Source organism: Sebastes umbrosus, chromosome 1 (genome assembly GCF_015220745.1).
Source record: "Sebastes umbrosus isolate fSebUmb1 chromosome 1, fSebUmb1.pri, whole genome shotgun sequence".
NCBI classification, from domain to species: Eukaryota; Metazoa; Chordata; class Actinopteri; order Perciformes; family Sebastidae; genus Sebastes; species Sebastes umbrosus.
In genome coordinates this window covers 13043289-13059074 of record NC_051269.1, presented here as the reverse complement: position 1 = coordinate 13059074, position 15786 = coordinate 13043289, and the positions used below count along the sequence as shown (strand labels likewise).

The 15786-nt window shown below is 39.9% G+C and overlaps 1 protein-coding gene across 1 annotated transcript; it reads left to right on the top strand.

Moving 5' to 3' along the window:
* Window positions 1-578: 578 nt before the first annotated feature.
* Window positions 579-11073, top strand: dusp7 (dual specificity phosphatase 7). Its single transcript, XM_037778237.1, has 3 exons — window positions 579-1535; window positions 3707-4135; window positions 8345-11073. Exons 1-3 carry the CDS (start codon window positions 1097-1099, stop codon window positions 8659-8661), a joined length of 1185 nt encoding a protein of 394 aa, XP_037634165.1. The 5' UTR covers window positions 579-1096; the 3' UTR covers window positions 8662-11073.
* The last annotated feature ends 4713 nt before the right edge of the window (window positions 11074-15786 follow it).

Sequence of the window (15786 nt, the reverse complement as noted above, 5' to 3'; positions counted from 1 at the left end):
ACACAAACATACTCTTTGTCCGACATTTGGTTTGTTGAGATCTGGTCACCCTAACAGTATACCATGAACACAACATGCAGGCGTCCATGTATAGAAATTAAATAGTGACTTTTCTTGGCAAATTAATAATAACTCTATCTGTGCAATATATATATATCTATGATGCAATATACACCTCAAGTGCAACTTTGTTTACATTTCTTTATTACATCTACCCTACCTGTTTTACAAGTACAATTACCTGTTTACATTACATCTATTTTTATATTTTATACTTCTAGTGTAACACTTCTGTTTATGTTTATTTATTACATCTACTTTACCTGTCTTATATTGCTTTATAACTGTGTGTGTTTTATACCTGTTATATGTTTTATCTGCCTCGTTCAGTCTTGTCAAGTATTTGTTTTAAAGCACTGACCGGAAGTGGCAACTGTGAATCTCGTTGTATTTAATACGATGACGATAAAGCTTTCTATCTATCCAAGTGAGTCAAATCATGTGTCATTCAGAACTACAACCATATACTGTAGTGTAGGCTATATATCAATGAATGGATAAGATGAATGTAGTGAACACACACAGCCTGAGAGCTGCATGGTGTGAATCTCTCTAGCAGCTCTGCACCTTTAAATCTCTGCTCCTCCCTCGTCTCAGTGACAAGCCCAGCAGAGCCTCTTTAACGCATCCAGTGGAGAGAGATGACTGAAACCAGAGGCAGGCGCTCCACCTCCACCATGGGCCAGCATGTAATAAAATGACAACACTATAATAATCATCATGGGGCTTTAAGCGACAGCAACTCGGACACTAGTATCTGGGTAAAGTTGGAGCTGGAGGAGGCTCTCCAAATGGATGTCGATGGACTGGAATGAAACCTCCACTTCTCTCAGACTGAAGGAAGGAGGAGAAGAAGAAACCTCTGCATGTTCAAGTTTCCTGCTCGGTGCGTGCGTGTTGGATGTATGTGTATCTGGAGGAAGAGCGGTGGCGGAGGCTTTGGCGGCTGCGGTGAAAGGAAGTTTATCACCGTGATTTGTCTCCTTTTTTTCACGTTGCACCACCAGGGTTCAGGCGGATTAAACACGTTTCCCTGATGAGAATCAACCATCCGCGGAGAGGCTCTGTGATCGTGACTGTGCTGATGATGTCGAGTAAGACTGTGGAGTGGCTGCAGGAGGAGCTGGAGTCCGGCTCCGGGTCCGGCTCCCTGCTGCTGCTGGACTGCAGAGCACACGAGCTGTACGAGTCGTCGCACGTCGAGTCGGCCATCAACCTGGCCATCCCGGGCCTCATGCTCCGCAGGCTGAAGAAGGGCAACCTGCCCATCCGCTCCATCATCCCCAACAACGAGGACAAGGAGAGGTTCGTGAAGCGCTGCAAGACGGACGTGGTGGTGCTGTACGACGAGGCGACCGGAGCGGCGGAGCGGCACCAGGAGACCTCCTCCTCCTCCGGGCTGCTGGGCAGCTCCGTGCTGGGGCTGCTGCTGCACAAGCTCAGGGACGACGGCTGCAAGGCTTTCTACCTGGAGGGTAAGAGAGCAAGAGATCAGCATGGCTTTAAAAACCTCTCAAAGGTCTGCTTTCTGTGTTTAATTCATAAAAAAAAAACTGCAGTTTCATTTCACTCTGATGTGATTAAGTGAGATTGTCCTGATTATTACAGGATGTGGCTGCTCTGAAGGTGTTATTATCACCAAAACAGTAAACAATCAAGGCTAAAAACAACATAAATCTTATGATTCATCTGGTATAGGATCATTTAATGAATGGATATATATATATTTGCATGTTCGATCCTGTTTCTATGGGCTCTTTGAAGAGGGTCACTTTCACCAAAACAGTATAAACAGTGAATATAAATCTTATGATTCATGTGGTATAGGGTCATTTAATGAATGGATATGTATTTGCATGTTCGATCTGGGCTCTTTGAGAAGATGTTTTGGAGAGAAAATAAAAGGCATCTTAACATTTTTGCAAGCCAGCCATATCAATATAAAACGTTATTACAGATGTTAAATAGCCTGTAGGGACTATTCAAATAAATCCAGCTGTTATCATCAGTCTACAAAAAAAACAACCTGCAGTTTTAATTTCACTCTGATGTAATTAACTGAGATTGTCCTGATTATTACAGGATGTGGCTGCTCTGAAGGTGGCATTTCCACCAAAACAGTAAACAATCAACACTAAAACAACATCTTATGATTCATAGGATAATTTAATGAATGGATATATATTTGCACGTTCGATCCTGTTTCTGGGCTCTTTGAGAAGAAGAAAAAAAAAAGGCATCTTAACATTTTACAAGCCAGCCATATTAATATAAAACGTTATTACAGATGTTAAATAGCCTGTAGGGACTATTTGACACTAATCCAGCTGTTATCATCAGTCTACAGACTAAAGTTTGTGTCTTATTTATTATTTATGAACTATAATGAGGCAGCTTTATCTATTATATAACACAGCATATTATCACATGTTATTATAATGTAAAACACATCTCTCACAGTGAAGCCACAATGAACTTTGACTGAGCAGTTCCTTCATTTATTATTATTATCATTATGGTCTTATTTGTAATCCTTATTATTTGGACAGAATTAAATTATAGGTTAATCTAAAGTGTCCTTTTGTCGCAACAGTCTATAAGAGCTGTGTCAAAATATGTTTTCAATTAAATGCTGCAGAAATGGCCCCGCCATGTTGTGTTCCTTCAGGAAAAAGATTGGCTGTTTTTTTTTTCATGAATGAACAGAGAAACGAGGAGACGACGACGCACTCTGATGAATCTCCCATCACAGAGAATAAAACAAATAGCCAGACACACACGGGTATAACATGTATAAAATGTGGTAGCATTAGAAGATGTGGACATGTTTGATTTATTGATAATCCTAGAAATGTTTGACTGGAGTCACAATCCGAGCTGCCATTCACAAAAAGTCCACTGAGCTGAGTGGTGAGTTGTTGTAGCAGCAGCAGAGCAGAGCTGGCTGTCCTAATGCTGCTCATTCTCCCCATGCAGGGCTCAGCTTTTCTCAATGGACCACATCTGTCCAGCCTGTTTGCTTAGTCACAATGACATAAATATCACCTTATTCTCCTCTTATATCTCACATTCATATGGGATGTATAGTGGTGCATTAAAAAAAGGCATGACTGCAATAACTGCACACAAAAATCAATTCAATTATAAACCCTTATTATGATATAATCATAATATTTATGATATAAATTGCAAGTTTAATACTGTTTAAGCTGTTTTAATCTATATATGAGTTCATGACAAAAGGTATATAAAGTGATTTCCTTTGGATAGCCTCCACTACACCCCTACCTGTATAGCATGTTATGTAATTAGAATATTTATTTAGAGTTGTAAAATGTGTCATATATTTTTCTGTTTTATGGCTTTTGCTTATTATTTATTCTTTTTTTTAATAGTCAAATTGATCTAGTTATTTTCTTAATTTCTTTCTAATTAATTCAATTAAATAAATAATGTCAGTTAATGAATCATTCAGGTTCATGATGAACCTCTTGTATCATGCAGACTTGACATTCAACTGCCATTTTGTGTTACACAACCCTGCCTGTGGTCACGTGTGCAGGGCACATTTGTGTTATACAACCCAATGAAATGATTTTCTTTGGCTTTATCCTGATATTGACCTTTTCCCCTGTCCGTTCTCCAGGGGGCTTCAACAAGTTCCAGTCGGAGTACCCCGAGCACTGCGAGACCAATTTGGACTGCTCCTGTCCCAGCAGCTCGCCGCCGGCCTCCGTCCTCGGCCTGGGAGGGCTTCGCATCAGCTCCGACTGCTCGGACGGGGAGTCCGACCGCGAACCGGGCAGCGCCACAGAGTCGGAGGGCAGCCCGCTCCCCAACAACCAGCCGGCGTTTCCCGTCCAGATCCTGCCGTACCTTTACCTGGGCTGTGCCAAAGACTCCACCAACCTGGATGTGCTCAGCAAGTACAACATCAAGTACATCCTCAACGTGACGCCCAACCTGCCCAACATGTTCGAACACGAAGGGGACTTCAAGTACAAACAGATCCCCATCTCCGATCACTGGAGCCAGAACCTCTCGCAGTTTTTCCCCGAGGCCATTTCATTCATTGGTGAGTAAAGGCGGAGAGAATATGTACTGTAATGTTAGAACAGCAGCGTAACCATTATTTTTATTATCGATTCGTCCAAGGTGTCATCTTCATGTGTCCAAAACCCAAACTTTCATACATGACAGAGAAGTAAATCTGCACATTTTTGAGAAACTGGAACCAGCAAACATCTGGTGTTTTTGCTGGAAAAAATATTAAATGATAATCAAAAGAATTGGTGAAACTAATCGATCAATCAGTCAAAAATAGTGAAAAATGCTCATCATAATCCCCCAAAGGCCAAGTTTACATCTTCAAATTGCTTGTTTTGTCCAACCAACAGTACAAACCCTAAAAGATATTCACCTCACTATCATAAAACTAAGAAAAGCATCTTATATATTCACATACAAGAAATTGAAACTTCAGATTTTTGCTTAAAAATGACTTCAAACAAAACCATGATCAATCAATCAATCTATTACTTCAGCACTAGTTGCGTTATGTTAAGTGTATCCTCCCTTACTCTCTTTGTCTACATTTATCCTAGATGTTCATATATCATGTAAAAAAAAAATAAAAAATCTTTCTGCTAGTGCTGCAACTAACAATTATTTTCATTGTCGATTAATCTGTTGATTATTTTCTCAATTAATCAATTAGTTGTTTGGTCTATAAAATGTCAGAAAATGGTGAAAAATGTGAGGATCAGTGTTTCCCAAAGCCCAAGGTGACATCCTCAAATGTCTTGTTTTGTCCACAACTCAAAGATATTCAGTTTTCTGTCATAGACGAGTAAAGAAACCAGAAAATATTCACATTTAAGAAGCTGGATGAAAGAACTTTGACTTTTTTTTTTTCTTAAAAAAATACTCAAACCGATTAATCAATCAGCTGAATAGTTAGTGATTAATTTATTGGTTGACAACTAATTGATTAATTGTTGCAGCTCTACTTTCTGCCAAATAATAGGTTTTGTGGAAAAACGTTTAAACAGAATTGGTGGGAAATTCTCTTAAAAATGTCTTCTGTGAGCTGCGTTTAGACATCCAGCTGGCTGTATTTTACTATTCCTGATTAAATATGAATTCAACATCACAAAAGGGTTAGGGTTAAAGCAAAGTTCTGAATAAAACATGTAAATAGATTCTTTGAGAATTGGGTCATACTGAAGCCACAAGAATTTGAGCCCCTCATCTCGTCCCATTTCTCAGTATTTCCCGTCATTCCCCATCATTCCCTCTGACTTAATTCCCAGAGAGCGAGTAAATTCCCTCTCTGATGAGTCAGTGGGAACCAGAGAGTGTTTGTCTTAGATTGTCCAGACCCCCTGACACTTTTCTTTATTTTTTAAGACTGATGTCTCAGCTTAGGTGGGAAGAAGTGTGACATATGCCAGAGCCAGAGGTCGTGGCAGATTTGGGTCACGCTGATGTTAAATGCTGCTGTCTGGCTGTCTGTAATGTGCAGGGATTACATCAGGTCTTTTTAGTGACAGCAGGGTAATTATGGGTAAAGGAGGAAAGCTCAGGCTGAAAAGGAGACCCAGATATGACCTTACAATGTTCTATTTAAAACCGTGGATTCCTTAAATATCTGAAATGATTGTGCGAACATATAGAAGTGGAGGAATGTGATGTTTTCTGGCATTTTAACAGGCTGATAAATGGATAAATTCTTGCGTTATAATGCATCTAAAGCACAGATAAAGTGACGTAATGCTGCACAATGTGAAGATCGGTTCAGGACAGATTAACCACTGGATACTTATTTGACTCCTGAGTCTTGTATAGTTGTGGAAAGTGAGCACACATCACATATAAATTTAATTTGGCATCCGCTTGGCAGCCTGAGCTCGTGAGCCAACTGACCCCAATCCTACAACAAGAGATGCAGGCAGAGAGAGTGAGGAGAGGCACGGAGAGAGATAAAGGAGAGGATGAAAGAGAGAGAAGGGAGGAAGAAAGGAAAGAAGCACTTAACTCTCGCGCTCTAATGGCCTGCAGTGATGCAAGTGCAAGGGCTCGTAACTGATAGAAGGTGGATGGATGTAGCCCGTTAATAATGTAAGATGGTTTTTTTTAATTCAGGTTTTTCTACAGACTGAGAGCAAAAAAGCAGAATGAAACATGACTTTCTGCTGTCATTGAGAAAGGTCGTTCTGGAGTAAAAAATATAGTAAATGGTTAGAAAGAAAGATCTAATTCTCAGCTCTCGTGTTATGACCGGGTGGATGACGTTCAATGGAGTTATATAATATCGTTCTATAACTTTCTGTTGCACAAATGATTCTAATTTAGTTGTAATTCAATACTAACACAATATGCTATTGTTTGAGTTATAGATTTTGTTTTTTGTTTGTTTTACACATAAATTCAACATGCTGTTTAATACGCTAAAACACTATGTGAGATATTTTAGTATGTCCAAAACCTTAGTATGAAACCAAGAGTACGTGAATTGCAGAATATTTAAGTAAAATTGTAATATTACAATATGCAACGCTGGACACTACGGCGGCATAAATATCCCACAATGCAGTGCGGTAGTGACGACAACGTTCATAACGGACGTTGACGGACAGCTCTGTAACATCAATAACACTTCAGTTTAATTTAAAGTATAACATTTCCGTTTGTTAGGCGTAATATATATTTTATATTAGTTCAGACTTGATTCCCACAAACCGTCGTTTTGGTCACATGAGGTCGGCACGGGTTACCACGGTTACACGTCTCCAACCAGCAAGGATGCTCTCAGGAAGTGACGACGTAAATTACTGCTCAGTGTGTCCAAAAAGATAAATAATACTGTTTATTCACACAAAAGTGTGTTGAATGATAGTATACATATTGTGCACATATTGAGTATGTAGTGCAGAGTGTGTGATTTTGGACGAAGTCATAGTCTCATGTAATAAAAAACACAGCCCATTGCTCCAGAAAATGTGGTTTTAAGCCGTATTTATTTTTCTATAACATTAAATAGTCATGACTAAATAAGAAATAATCAAATATACAGTTAGTAAAAAAAAAAAAACATTTGTAGATGCTGTTTATTAACCCATTTGTGCCCGCAACTGACATTTTTAATTTCCTTTGGTGGAAGTGTTCTCTGGGTTTGCCTCAGCACAAATGTGAAGACATTTTCAAAATTGGTCAAAACGTGAGTTTTTCTTATCATACTATCTCTAGTATTTGGGCACATGGAACGACTGTTTTTGCAATAGACGCCATTATATTTTAGGAAAAAACAGTCGTCCCATGTGCCCAAATACTAGATATAGTATTCAATTCAATTCAATTCAATTTATTTTTGTATAGCATCACAACAGCAGTTATCTCAAGACGCTTGTATGATAAGAAAATGTCTGTATCTCAGAAACTACAAGGAGCACAATCAAGTATTTGGTATCTATGAACTCATAACAAGTTGAATATCAAAGATATGCACACATATTCAGTGTAAAAATATATCATATGGAAAACATTTAAACAACACAATGTTCGCGTTTTTCCTAATTTTTCAAAAATCCTGAAAGTGTGATTTTTCATGTGATCTAAGTGATCAAAGTTGTACTGCTAGATACTTGCCCAAAGTATGTCTGTGACTTTTGACCAATCAGAACAAATGTTGTGGCATTTTTTCCTCATCAAACTAAATATAGTCTTTGGACACAAATAGGTTAAAAGTTTCACAATCAAAGAGTGTTCTGGCATCACGTTTTTCTACCTGAGCCAGCTTGAAACCAGTGAAAAGAACACATAGAAGAAAGAAATGCAGAAATATGTTGAGTGAAACCAAAACTGTCCCAATTTAGGCAGAAAATTGTGCGTTCATGTAGGATCCCATCGCTCATAGTAACAAGATTATTGAGAAAATAGGTTTTCAGAGCCTTTTAACATAGGTTTGACTATTTTTATATGTGATTGATATTCTGTTATTCATTGTTATATATAGTATAATATTGTGTTATTCATTGTTTGTTAGCAACCTCATTAGATGTTAACAAAATAGAAAAGAATACTTATTCTGCTTATTTATATTGTCAGCTGTTTTATTAGAACAATCCATAATGTCAGTAAAAATTGTAGGTCAGAGAATCTACAGACTTTTCCTTCTGGCTCATTGATAATCTGAATGCTAACATGTATGACTGAGTAGGTTTTAACAGTAATCTAATCCTCTCTCATGCTTCCCTCTTCTCGTCTCGTTCCCTCTCTTCCGCAGACGAGGCGCGCTCAAAAAAGTGTGGCATCCTGGTGCACTGTCTGGCCGGGATCAGCCGCTCGGTGACCGTCACGGTGGCCTACCTGATGCAGAAGCTCAACCTATCGCTCAACGACGCGTACGACTTCGTCAAGCGGAAAAAGTCGAACATTTCCCCGAACTTCAACTTCATGGGCCAGCTCCTGGACTTTGAGCGGACGCTGGGCCTCAACAGCCCCTGCGATAACCACTCGACCTCCCCGACGCACGAGCAGCTCTTCTTCACCACCCCGACCAATCACAACGTGTTTCAACTGGACACGCTGGAGTCAACATGAAAATTAGAGGGGGGACTGTCCCTTCTTTGGAGGGGTTAAAGGTGGTGTTGTTACCATGATAACAAGCGGCTGCACTGGAGGGAAGCAGCCGGTTTTAATGAATGTTTTAGCCTCCCGAGGCTCGTTGTCTGAGAGCCTGGCCACGGAGCGGCGTCGGAGAGGCAGGGGAGGTCACAGATTGCCACGTTAAAAAGGGGACGGGGTGTTTTTGAACCCACAGGGCGAACTGACAAACGGGTTTACGATGGCGTCCTCCTCGAGAGTTGATCGAAACGGAGGGCGGAAGAGCCCCGATCAACTTGTCTCGTCACAAAGAAGAACCGAGGAGACTTAACTGACTGAGAAACTGAGCGAAGGACGCAGCAGGACAGACAGCTTCATACAAAGATAGGAAAAATCTACAGTGCTCGACTTATGAGACAACAACATCCTCTCTGTCTTTCTGTCTCGGCTCTCGAGCCGAGCTGACTGGTGCCAAGTGGAGAACCTGGGATTTACTTGTAGGAAATCTCGCTCTACTGAATGTAGAGTTTTACAAAACCAAGGAATTAACACACACGCACACACAAAGTATGTTTGTACTGTATGTATGTTAACGTACATAGCAGAAAAATGTATGGGCAGTTCTTAACAAATTCAGTATGTCTATATGCATTTTTGTATATTTTTGTGTACATTTACGCACAAATCTATACCTTATATAAATATATACACGTAGAAGTCGTATCTATCCAATCCAACAATGGCTCAAGAGATTGTAAAACTAAAGAAGAAGAGAACGGGTGTGGCGACGCCAACAAAGAGGAGCGTTTTTGTGATATTCCTAGTTGTCTTTTTTTTTTTTTTAAGTTTTGTTTTTCATTTAGGTTCGTAATGACCTAATGCAGTTTGCACAGTGGTGTAGCCATTGACTTGTTGGCACTTGAAGCCGGTGCTGGAAGCAGGCGGATAAAGAGACATTCAGAGACGAGGAGCGGAGAGGAGAGGCCAGTCCCAGGCTGCGACGAGTCCCGACAGCTGCACGGCGGAGTGGGGAGGGAGCAGGAACTGGCGCCCGAGCAGAGGTGGAGGTTCAGGGGGTTAGAGGGTTGGGTTAGGGGCAAAGAGGAGCAGCGGGTAGGACCGAGAGCATGGGAGGTGAAGACACTACAGTAGAGTTGACATTTGGCCAACTGTTTTCAAGTTCCCAGTTCCTACTTCCTTCCCCGTATGACTGTTCATCCAGTTGCCTTACAAGAAGTACCAGTTGTTTCCACCAGCTGTTTTGACAAGTTCAGTTAGAAACTAAACTACTGAACTTCCCTTGGTTATTTCATCACAGCCATATTGTGTAACCGGTACGTTTTTTGACAAACTGGTTTCTCACAGCTCTGACGTTTGTACTTTGAGGCAGAGACTTAAATGAGAGAGGATGGATGCTAAGGCAGATTTAACATTTCTGAGCAACTTTTTGGGGCAGCTTATCTTAGCAACCTTGGGCAAAGGAAGTGCCTCAACACTTGTATTACCTTACTTCTTTTTGCCTAAGAGGGAAATTGTTCAGTTTGTTGTCCTATCTTAGGTCCTGTGATTGTACCCTGGGACTGGCCTCAGCTACAGACTGCACTTAGCTACTTCGATAGCTTCACGTCCCTTAACTGCATTGGGAGAAAACAGAAGGTCTTTCTGCAAAAGGGATCCCCCATTTCGTCAAAGAGTGGATTCACCCTTAAGCCTTGGGTATATGAAAGATATATGAAACACAAATTGATATAAATATATATATTATAGAGCTAATAGTAAACAGATCTATATTATTTTGTATACCTGAGCATGCTGTGGTACTGTATGCTCTCTAACAGTAGACGTAACCACGGGTTGGATGTTGCTTTACAGGGTGGGAATATGAATGATGAGGACCGTTTTTTTAACTGCTGTTGCTGCTGAACACAGCGGTACACAGCATGTGGTTAAAGAGTTTTCTGAGATCCTGTCCACATCAAAAGCACCTTAACAAGAAAGACTCCAAAAATATGTGCAAAGGCTGCAAGTAGTTGTCTGTTTAATGTAGGTTTCCTCTTACGAGTGGAGCAACCCTGCAGCACTTAGACTTATGGCAATGTTTGAAGGTACATCGGGAGCCATGCAAGAACATTTTCGTATTCTTATCCCAAATCTCTCTTTCTCCTTTCTGTGAGGGTTGCTCGTTAAAAGTGTTCAAAGTCGGATTCAGCCGGTAACTGCACAAACGTGTCGTAAATCGCTCGTTTCAACCTGATTATTGCCACCCGTTCATGAGGACGTGCACATTCGCGAGTTGCGATCGTTCCATAATCGACGCTTTAAAATTGCTTTATAAGGCTTAACTGTTTTGCTCCATTTGTGGGCAAGTTTCATTCATAAAAATGTAAAAATCTGAACGAATCAGCAGATATAACACAAGATTTAGCAGTGACAGTAGTCTTATAAGTACACCTGGGGGAAAAAAAAGGAAAGAAGGTTATTGCTACAGTTGTCTACACTCTCTACTGTGACAGAAATGCAAAATCGATACACTTGAGTACCGCAATATTTTGTTTTGCGATACTGTATAGATTAAACATTCACATCTATACTACTATAGATCACTGTATTGATATTTAATTAAGTGTACACGCAAAGATTTGTGGCGAGAGTGGTACAGATTACACAAAACGTAGTGCTCTGATGTCGTATGTTAGTCAGATATCGCATCCTCGCCCCTGTATATCTTAATACGTATCGTAACGCCAGATTCTTGCCAATGCACCGCCCTAATAAAAAAAAACATCATGACACTGGAAGCACAGCTCCTTTTAGTTTTAAGAGTGATGTTTCAACCAGCTAAATGTCCTCCTCTGTGGAAGACGACCTGTAGTTGGTCAAAACGTCACTCGCTCGCACGTGACACTTCAGAACAGATCTGTTTGTACGAGCGGTGCTTGCATAAGGCCCATTGTTCACAGCGAACTACAGAGGTTTGGTTTCAGAGCGGCGATGTGGACGGGGTCTAAACAGAAACAAAGAACTGGGTTTCAGAGGGGAGCAGTTGAATCTGAACAGGGTTGGTTTTAGCTGGCCTTATATAATCTTTCTAACTTGTTTCTAATGCTGACTGTTCAATACTTTGTATCTCACTTTAGAAAAACGTTGTGTAAAAAGACAAAATGAAACGTTTGTTTATCTGTTATTTGAATCAGAACATGGTAATAATAGACAGCGAGCTGTCGTTGTTACCGAAACGGGTCACACAAGGTCCTCTTTGTTACTCTGCAATATATCAAAACACCTTTTTTGCAGTATTTTGTAGATCCAAGACCTCAAAATTTTTAAAATCTTCTTCTTTTGTACTATATCTATTCTATTATGATTATACAAGATCCAGCTCGATATGGCTTGTGGACTGAAGTAATATTTCACCTGGGGTGTCCAAAACGTATAGGGCCGACGTGCCCATTATCAACTTGAACGCGGTCCTTACTAACGCACACACACACACACACACACACACACACACACACGCACACATTGCTTCACAAAGCTGTGGTTCAGCATGCCAGTTATGTTTCACAATAGACGATTACACCACCCGGCTTAAACAACAACAAGGTCTATTTCCGTTTTGTTTTGATATAATGTGCTCTATGCTATTCCTGTGGCCTTTCAATATGAATATATATCTAAGTATATATATGTTATGAATTAATATGCAAAAGTTGCTCTCCTATTATAGCATCAGAGATGAAGATAATGCTACCATGCTTGAATGGCCTTCCCCACGTCTTTAGTCATACCCAACTTAATAATAAGAAAAACGACTCGATCACTCGCACCCTAGGATTGAAATCTATTTCAGTACGGAGCTTTTCTATTTAAAAAGACATTTCAAGCTGTTTTCTTGTGGGGTTCTTTTTGTGTGTCTTTGTAACAATGAAAAGAGAAATCTTTTTCTCTGTTTGTAAATTTGCCAGATCACGGGAACGGCCGTTTCTGTGTCCTTAAAACTTGTAGCTACATCTCGGTGAGAATGTGCTCGGGAGGGAACGACGTGAGCGGAGAGAGAGAGAGGTGGTGGCGCTAAAATACAAAGTGAAAGAAAAAGTGAATGATTTTAAAAATGTTACCTCAGTGAGGAATTTTTCAGGGATTTTTTTGACAATGCATCTTGCATCGTGTTACAGCTTCAAACACACGTTGAATAGCTGTTTTGTATTGTGCTGTAAACAGTTTTTAAAAAAAGATGCAATCTGTCTGTGTATAAAAACAAAGGGGCATGTTAACCGGGGCAGTTTCACCTTTCTGTCGACTGAAGGAGACACGATGGACCCCTACAGTATGTATTGTACAGTATATGGAAACAACACAAGACATGTTTATACCGCAAATAAATATTGAAATATTTTTTTCTTTAACACCTGTTTCCTTTTTTATTTCTTACCATAAAAAAATTACACTTTAAGTAGTAATTACAAAGAATGTAGAGGAATTTGTCATAATTATATCGATCAATATTGACAATTTCCATGGTACAGTATTTGTTGGATTATTTTTTGGATTGATTGATTTAGCAGGTTGTACTGTAAACCAATGGTTCCCAACCTGAGGGACGGGATAAATATGATGGGTCGGGAGGTGATTAACAAGATAGGAAAAGCAGAAAAAAACATTTTCTGCTACACAAAGTAATGTTTATTTAAACTTCCCTCTAATATAAGAACATTTTAAGTGTTTTTACAGTATTTGTCACCAATTATTACTTCTCTTATTAAGACATTTTTATTTTTACAACTGTGTTTTACTATATTTTCATTATCTGTTTGTAGACCAGCTTCCATGTATGGGTTAAAGTTGTTACAAAAGCTATATAGGCGTACAACTACATAATAATGTAAATGTATTAAATGTTTATATAGGCCTAGTGTCTATGAATACTAATTAGGGTGACTTAAAGTGTCTGTTCTAGACTTGATGGCAAATAAGCCTTTCTGAAAAACATTGTTTAGAACAACAAGATTGTAGAAACTGTTTCTTTTGTTGTTGTTTTTTTGGTTTTGCTATGCGTAAGACTTCCCCTCATCTTCCTCCACAATCACACACACACACACACACACACACACACCAAGGGATTGTCTCGTTGCATCTTTGCCGTGGTTTCTAAAGTTTCTGGCAGCTCCATATCTGATTGCTTAAACTGAAACTCTGCCACTTCCCTTCCCGTACACCACTGTGTGTGTTTTGTGTGCTGTGTCTGTAGGTCTGAAGTTACCGCCAGCAGCCAGTTAACTTAAATTAGCACAAAGACTAGAAACAGGGAAACCGCTAGCCTGGCTTTGTCCAAAGGTAACAAAATCCACCTATACCAGCACCTCTAAAACTTGTAATTAACACTTTTTTATTCCACCTGTTTAATCCGTACAAAAACAAAAAGTGTAGAAATGAGTAGTTGTGGTTTCACAGGGCGTTATGTAGAGACCTACTGGACTATTTCCATGAGTCTCTGCTGGTTGCCTGGAAACTGCTCCTAGCCAAACAATAGTCAGCACATAAAATAGCAAATTGAAATTTTTTCACTTCGGTTTTGGTACAAAATAAACAAACAAGAATATATTAAAGCAGCAGTGGGTAGAAATTGAGCAAAAATTATTAAAAAAAGTTACTTTTATAAAACTATCCTGACAGTAGTGCATGAGACAGGTAAACTGGAAAAAAATCATGTTCCTCTGTGTCCTCCGGTGCTCCTAACGACATCTGCAAGATTTCACAGACCGGAGGAAAACAACCAATCAGAGCTGATCTGGAGCCTGCCGTCTCTGAGCAGCTGTCAATCACTAGCAAACTCCGATCAAACGGTCAAACTAGGCAGCGCTGATCAAATATGAATCAATATTCTGTTACTGTAATGCCTATTTCTCTCCTCAAATGTTTTCAGAAACATCTTGTAGTGCACTGTTTAGCTGTTAAATGAGAAAGTTTGTGACCCGGGAGCCATGTTGAGATCGGTTGAGGAAATACCAAGCACCACCCACAGCCAATAGAAACGCTCTCTCTCTGAAATGACCTGTGATTGGCCAAAGTCTCCCGTCACGGGCTTTAGATTTTCTAAGGCCTGAAAACAGAGCCATGAGGAGGAGCAGAAGTCTAGTTTTCTCTCAGAACACTTGAATTATAATATGCTGAAAAGTTATTATGGATTTCTTTGCCCAATGATGCCAAAAACATTCTGCCTACGGCAGGTTTAATTAGTGAGATTTAGAGCTGCTGGTCTGTATTTTGACACCTTCTGACAGAGCTGGGCTATAGCTGTTCCCCCTGTTTACAGTCTTTATGCTAAACTAAACTAACCGGCTGCTGGCTGCAGCTTATTTATCTCTGACAGATATCAGAGTGGTATCTATCTTCTCATCTCACTTTGTGCAAGAATGCAAATAAACTTATTTTTCGTAGCTGTTAAATGTTTTTTAAGTACATACTTGTGGTAATTTATACCAGCGGTTTTTAATTCTATTATAGCTTTGTTGAATACTCGACTCTGATTGGCCAATCACAGTGTTTTACGGTGTGTTCCAGGGTTGGAAATTAGCACCAGCCACCAGCCAAATGCTGGTGAAATATGCAAGTGGCTGCTAGATTTGCTTCACACACCAGCCAAAAACACACATTGGTAATCTATTGAGTGGCTGCTAGATTTTGGAATCCACCAGCCACAGTGACAGGTGGACAAAAAAAGGTTAATTTCCAACTCTGGTCGTTTTTATTTCTTTATATAGCAGACCGTTGCTATGCATAACAGACCGTTCCTATGGACGTAGCTCTGAACTCGGACTCGGTGGGGCTATTTTTGTGTCAAATGATTGATTTCTTTAGTAAGTAGCCGTGTAATAAACGGGATAATGTACATCAAGTACATGTGCATTATCCCTTACGTACTGGCGGTAGAGATCCAGCTGTGTTGCAGAGAGACGAGGGATAACAACTTCTCTTTCTCCAAGCTTCATCCTTTGTGTCCATTAACTGTGCTCCCACATAACCTAAACTGCCTTTTCTATCTTCTCAATTAGCGGGTAACAATGGCACGTGTGCACATGAAAGCTGACAGCGAGGCAGAGAGAAAGAGAATCAGCACAGTGA

What these genes read in the sequence shown, in the direction of transcription:
- dusp7 (XM_037778237.1), top strand. Translation starts at nt 1,097, where the DNA reads ATGAGAATCAACCATCCGCGGAGAGGCTCTGTGATCGTGACTGTGCTG. An exon ending in CAAGGCTTTCTACCTGGAGG is followed by an intron (nt 1,536 to 3,706) that starts GTAAGAGAGCAA and finishes TCCGTTCTCCAG; the next exon opens with GGGGCTTCAACAAGTTCCAG. An exon ending in CGAGGCCATTTCATTCATTG is followed by an intron (nt 4,136 to 8,344) that starts GTGAGTAAAGGC and finishes TCTCTTCCGCAG; the next exon opens with ACGAGGCGCGCTCAAAAAAG.